General features: G+C 35.6%; 1 protein-coding gene across 1 annotated transcript; it reads right to left on the minus strand.

The window, feature by feature from the left end:
- Window positions 1–5,557: 5,557 nt before the first annotated feature.
- LOC106975012 (olfactory receptor 2T4-like) lies at window positions 5,558–6,613 on the minus strand. Its single transcript, XM_015072290.2, has one exon. The coding sequence runs from the start codon at window positions 6,611–6,613 to the stop codon at window positions 5,657–5,659; it is 957 nt and encodes a 318-aa protein (XP_014927776.1). The 3' UTR covers window positions 5,558–5,656.
- Between the last annotated feature and the right edge of the window lie 356 nt (window positions 6,614–6,969).

Here is a 6,969-nt window from a genome sequence, read left to right on the forward strand (position 1 = left end):
AACTCATCTGGCAACTGTTTCTAACTCATCTGGAAACTGTTTCTTTGTTCTGTTCCCAGGTGATGATAAAACGTTGTGATCCGTTATAAAACTCTGTACCCCAGCTGTTCGAGGCCGCACTCTTATCAAGAGTGTTGGTCCCGATCGGTCGGCCTTGCCTCTCATTGTAATAAACTTTGTTGTGACTGTCACTGGTGCCTGTAGCATTCTGTTTCAGGAGTCATGTGAATGCAACACTATTCTTCATGATTTTCTTAATAATATTTTATCTCAGGGATGCCTGAGTGGCTCAGTCGGTTAAGCATCTGACTTTGGCTCAGGTCATGGTTTCATGATTTGTGAGTTTGAGTCCCGTGTCAGGCTCTGTGCTGACAGCTTAGAGCCTGAAGCCTGCTTCAGATTCTGTGTCTCCCTCTCTCTCTCTGCTTCTCCCCCACTCATGCTCTGTTTCTCTTTCTCTCAAAAATAAATAAACATTAAAAAATAAGAATAATATTTTATCTATGACTTACTTTATTGTAAGAATACAGTATATTATACATATAACATGCAATATATTTGTTAAGTGTTTGTGTTATAAATAAGGTTTCTAATCAACAATAGGCTGTTAGCACTTAATTTTGGGGGGATTCAAAAGTTATATGTGGACTTTTAAAATTTTTATTTATTTTGAAAGAGAGGGAGAGGAAGCACAAACAAGGGAAGGAGAGAGAGAGAGAGAGAGAGAGAGAGAGAGAGAGAGAGAGAGAGAGAGAGAAAGAGAATCGCAAGCAAGCTCCATGCTGTCATGCTCTCAGCTCAGAGCCCCACATGGGCGTTAACCTCATGAAGAAAACATTTAACTGATTGAGCCACTCAGGTGCCCCTATATGTGGACTTTTGACTGTTTGGGGGGTTGACACTCCTAAACCTCATGTTTTAAACATGTAATTTTCTAAAAATCCCGGGGTAAAAACTTCTTTTTTTTTTCTTTAGTTCTTAAATATACAACAGTGCATCTCACTTCTCATACTTTGTAATATTTCTGGGACACATATGTAGTAGAAAAATTTTAAATATAAAACATTTTGGCAACCTCTAATAACATTGAGAAGTGTATGGCTAATAACAAAATCTACTTATAACTACATACTAAAAATAATCTTACTTGTTATATTTATATGTATACAGAGATTAACAATGATATATATTTCACAATATTTTGTTGTAGCAAAAAGAGACATCAGTTTTTAATAATGAAATAATTAAATGGAATTCAAAATAATGGAATGAAATTATGAAATTAATTTCTGGTTAAATTATGAAGTTATATTTTGGAGTAAATTGAACTGTGTATTTCTGAAAAGATAAACTTTCAAATATAATCATGTTAATGGACAATAGGTTTGGAACAATCTTTGGAATGAATGTAAATTTTAATAAGTTTTATAGACCCTGTCTTGATTCCCACTGACCTTCTCTCTCTTCTTCCCTGGCATGGACCTCTTAATTTCCCAGCATCCTTTGGTGTGGCTATGTGACTTAGTTCTGACCAATGGTCTGTGAATGAAATTGTGAACCAATGCCAGGGCTGACTATTGAGAATCTTCCAGATATTCTCCTCCATTATTTAGGATTTATGTTAACTAGAAATGGGCCTCCACTGTGTGCAGCATTATGTATTTTAAGGTTTGCTACAGTACTCACTTATGTAGTGAATATACATATATTTACATCAAAAAAATATTTGTTATTTGGAGACATACATGAATGAAAATAACTTATGGGTTGTATGGTTCTCAAGATTGATGCTGCTTCTGTGAAAGGGATAAAAGATAGAGACACAGGGTGATTGACATTTTTCTTGAAATGATCTTTTTATTCTCTGTGAAGTCACACCTGACTTTACAGCACATTATAAGGTTGGGAAGGGGAAATTAATTTTAAAATTACCTGATGATGGTATCTTAGACTATACTTATATGACTATCTTTAGAAAAAAAATTTTTGTTTATGCACTTATTTATTTTCTTATTTTTTTCAACTTTTTACTTAAATTCTAGTAAGTTACCATATATTGTAAATTGATTTCTGGTGTAGAACTTAGCGATTCATCACTTACATATAACACCCAGTGCTCATCACAAATGCCCTCCTTAATACTCATCACCTATTTAGTCCAACCCTTCACCTCGCCTCTAGCACCCTTCAGTTTGTTCTCTGTATTTAAGAGTCTGTTTTTTTTGTTTGCCTCTCTCTCTCTATGTCTCTCTCTCTCTCTCTCTTGCTCTCTCTCTCTTTTTCCCCTTTGTTCATTTGTTTTGTTTCTTAAATTCCACATATCAGTGAAATCATATGGTATTTGTATTTCTCTGACTGACTTATTTTGCTTAGGATAATACACTCTAGCTCCATCCACATCATTGCAAGATATAACTATATTCTTTCTGATTACTAAACCCCATTCTGGGATGGGCTTGGTATTTCAGAATTCTAACTGCCATTTACTGCTTTCCATGTATGTTCAGGGGATTTTGTATGTCCTATGGTGGAAGTTAGCAAATGGCCTTAGATAAACCAGTGCCCATTTGTGTCTCATTGGTTTCTCAGCCAGCAGAGTTAGTCTGTGTTACCCCTAAATTGGTTTCTGCTGAGACAAGACAGCTGCTATTTAGAATTTGGGATGCCATGTTAGCATGCTCATGTTCTTCCCAGTATGCAACTGGCTGTGAAGTTCTTTAACCCAGAAACCTCTTCTTTGTACACCTAAGACTCTTTAAATTCACAGTTATTTCTAAATGTACCCAATTAGGAAGCTCAGTAAATAATACTGAACTTTATTTGCCACAGCATTTTTTGAAGAAACCTGAGTATGTCAATGTGTGTATGTGTTTTATGTAGTATGTAAATGTTAGTTTTAATGTATCTAATTATGTTTAAGAAGTCTCCTTTTTAGTCATCTGTAGAAAATGGTTTTGTTCATTATATTTCTTCAAGTGTTATTTTTTAACACATTTAAGAAGGCAGAAATTTTATGAAAAAATAATGCAAGCCTTTCTACCTAATGCATGTTCGTTAATTCTAAATTTGGATGAAGATTTCGAATAAAGGTCCTTACTATTCTCTGGAGGTTTTAGAAACCTGAAACCTTGTTACTATGGGTTAGAAGTGATTCATTTGGCCAAATGCTGGTGGTATCACTATTTTTATACATTAATAAGAAATTTGAAAATTTTAGACTATTTTATAGCAACTACTTATTTGATACTAATAAGAAACTGCATTTGAGTGCCTATAACCCATCCATTTCAGTTTTTAACTCTAAATGGAAGAAATTTGGAGCAGCAATTGTTCCTCCCTGTCTGGGAATTCTTAGTATTAGACACTATATATAATTTGATAAATAACTTTCCCAACTGCATAGCTCTTGTAAAATCTTATTAGTAGAGACTATGGAAAGTTATATTTTAGACACATTACTTAAAATGATAGTCATTCTAAAAACATGTTTAAATAAATATTTTTGGTTCAAGATAGAGTAATTTTTAAAAATCTTTAGAATAGAGGCATCTAGGTGGATAAGTTGGTTAAGCATCCAACTGTTGATTTTGGTTCAGGTCATGATCTCATGGCTTCATGAGTTCGAGCCCCATGTCAGGTTCTGTGCTGGCAGTGCAGAGCCTGCTTGGAATTCTCTGTCTCTCCCTCTCCGTGCCCTTCCCCCTCCCACACTGTATCTGTCTCTCTCAAAATAAATACACAAACATGAAATATCTTTGGGAAAAAAAAGCATATTTTATTTTATTTTATTTCATTTTATTTCATTTTGTCTCATTTTTTTCTCTATGTTTAGGGTGTTATAAATGGAATCATCAAATGTATCATTATAGTCCAGAAAATTGAGGGATGATACATACAATTTTCAATTACTTTAAAGCATGCATATTGTATTAATTCAGTTTTACTGCAATAAAAATTTTGGAAATTGGTTTTCTGATATTGTTTCTCCAAACACTGCAAGATCTTTATTTAACAGTTATGAACTAATCCAGTGTGTCAAGAGAAAAAAATGATCCATCTGATTCTTCACCAGTTGGACATAGCCCATTATATAATTGTAGACATGCATCCATGTCTGTGTTTTTATGGAACAGGTTCATCAAGGACTCACATACTCCAAATATCCCCCTCCTACCTCCAATCCATCCTGGTGTCAAAGTATGGCCCATTCCATTTAGATCACCATTTAGTTCATTTTTACTCACTAGCTCTCTCTACTTGTGATGCTGCTGCACTTCCCCAATTGACCACTAATGTAACATTTCTAAAATGCATATCTAAACATTCTACTACTGTTTGTAAAACTCTGGGTCACAGAAGGAAAAGAAACTGAAGGAAAAGAAGTGCCTTTTCTGTGGTATCTTGCCCCTGAGAAAGCCTCCACTGCCCCAGCCTCCCATACTCATCAGAGAGCACATTTAGTCAACATTCAACATAGGGCCCCAGATTCTGACCTCAGTCCCCCTTTTTTGACCAAATTTGTGTATAACGGGTAGAACAGATGTGTCATTGTGAGCTGTGTACTCTCACATGAGCATCAAGGCATATCATATACTTTATGGCACTTGTTTGCATATCAAACTATGCAGGCTCAAATTCCTTGAAAATAGCAACAATGCAGTATTCAGATTTTAATCTCATTTAGCTATTTTGAAATATAATATACTATAAAATATCTATTGAATAATTGAATAAATGAGTGAATATTTGATATCCTGATTATCTCTTCTCTCTCTCTCTCTCTCTCTCTCTGCCTAATAAATTACATACTTCAAAACTTGGCTCAGATGTCACTTGAAGCAAGGAATCTCTCCTAAATGGAAGGAAGCTTCCATTCCGAGTTCATATTTTTCCTACAGTTTCTTATACAGTAGGGATGCAAAGCCCATCATTTGGTGGGGCTTTTAACCACTAGATGCCTTCAGTTTTGGACCATGTACACTTGATGTGCATTATTATGGTATAGCAAATTAAGGGATGATACAAAGTAGGAAGAGACAGGATTGTCCCAGTGATAATTAGTCACATTTAACTGAGCATCTTTTATAAGATATTATGTGATTTACACTACCATCAAACAGAACACAAACTAAAAAAGGGAGGAAGACTGACATTTTAACTGCTTGTGTGCGATAATTATATATTTACAGAAAATTAGAATGAATAAGAATGGTACAAACCACATTCACATACCTTTTACCATGACTCAACAATTCTTAACACTTTTTACCTCTTTTTCTTCATCACCTTTCTTCTTCTTTCACTTTAAAATGGATTTTATAGACTCAGATGAACTTTTTTTTCTTTGAATATTTTAATTTATGTATTTTTAAGAATATGTGAGTTCTTCTACAGAGTCGGGATGCAGTTCAGTAAGTACAATTCAACAACTTCAGTAAATATAACATCAATATAAGATAATTATATAATATATTTTGAAAGGAGAAGAATTAGAAAATGTAAGAGTTTTATAGTACAGGCAGGCAATTCTTCAAAAAAATGTAAAAGTGAGATAAGACACCATGGTGTAAAATTCTAAGAAATAAAGTTGACATAAATTTCTGAACTTACAATGTGTAAAGAGAAGGAAAAACAATAATGTCAAGGTTTTCTACTTTTAAGTTTCGTGAAAGACACGTTCCACATTCCACATTTTCTTCACAGCCCCCATAACATCCTTATTTCTTAGACTATAGATCAAAGGGTTGAGCACAGGAGTGAGTATTGTGTAAAAGACAGATACCATCATGTCCTTCTCAGGTGTATGGTAGGACTTGGGGAGCATGTAAGTATAAATGGCAGCCCCATAGAGGAGGATGACCACAGTCATGTGGGAAGAACAAGTGGCAAAGGCCTTCTTTTGGCCTTCTGCTGAGTTCATCCTATGGATGGTGATGAGGATAAAGTAGTAGGATACTGAAATGACTGTCACAGGAATGAGAATCATGAGGACACAGCACAAGTACATGAAAATCTCATAGATGGAGGTGTCTGAACAAGAGAGTTTCAACACCGCTGGGACTTCACAGAAGAAATGATGGATCTCCCGAGATCTGCAGAAGGGGAAGGTCATGGTGATGGGAGTGAACAAGAAGCCATCCACTGAACCCAGGAACCAGCAGCCAGATGCTAGAAGGAGAAACACCCTAGGGTTCATGAGGACTGGGTAATGGAGGGGATGGCAGATGGCTACATAGCGGTCATAGGCCATAGAGGCTAGAAGAAAAAATTCTGAACCTGCTAGTGTCACATAGAGAAACATCTGTATCCCACATTCTGTGGTTGAGATCTTGTTCATACCCATGACTTGGTCCATGAGCATCTTCGGCACAGTAACAGAAATGTACATTATGTCCATGAGAGACAGCTGGCTGATGAACAAGTACATGGGGGTGTGGAGGTAGGCATCAGAATGTATCAGTAGGATCAGGATGGTATTTCCAGTCAAGGCCATCAGGAAAGCCACAAAAATCACCAAACAAAGGAGAGCTGGGTGTTTGGATTCACTGAAGATTCCCACCAGGATGAAATCTGACCTCGCAGTGTAGTTAGCCACCCAGTTGGTTTTCTCCATGAGATTTCACTTGGACAACACAGGAAACCTTTAGGATTAATGAATCACTCATGGGACACCACACACTTAAATGAATGTTTAGTGGGAGAGAGAAAGAGAGAGAGGAAAAAAATGATTATGTTGACAGAAAGAAATTCCATGGTCTTATAGATTTGTAGATTAAAATTACCTGTAATTCCATAAATATACCAGAAAACTAATAATACACAAATATGAGTAAAGAGAATTTATAACATATAGTGAGGTTGCATTGTTCAAAGTCATGAGCTTACTTTTTGATACAGTCTCCTTTACCAGTAGCCATGTAAATTTGTTTAGCTATTGCCCTAAACAACACCAAAGATGAAAGATTAATA

The sequence above is a fragment of the Acinonyx jubatus genome, chromosome A1 (genome assembly GCF_027475565.1).
Source record: "Acinonyx jubatus isolate Ajub_Pintada_27869175 chromosome A1, VMU_Ajub_asm_v1.0, whole genome shotgun sequence".
NCBI classification, from domain to species: Eukaryota; Metazoa; Chordata; class Mammalia; order Carnivora; family Felidae; genus Acinonyx; species Acinonyx jubatus.

Excerpts from the sequence above, each read along its gene's own strand:
- LOC106975012 (XM_015072290.2), bottom strand. The coding sequence starts at position 6,613 with ATGGAGAAAACCAACTGGGTGGCTAACTACACTGCGAGGTCAGATTTC.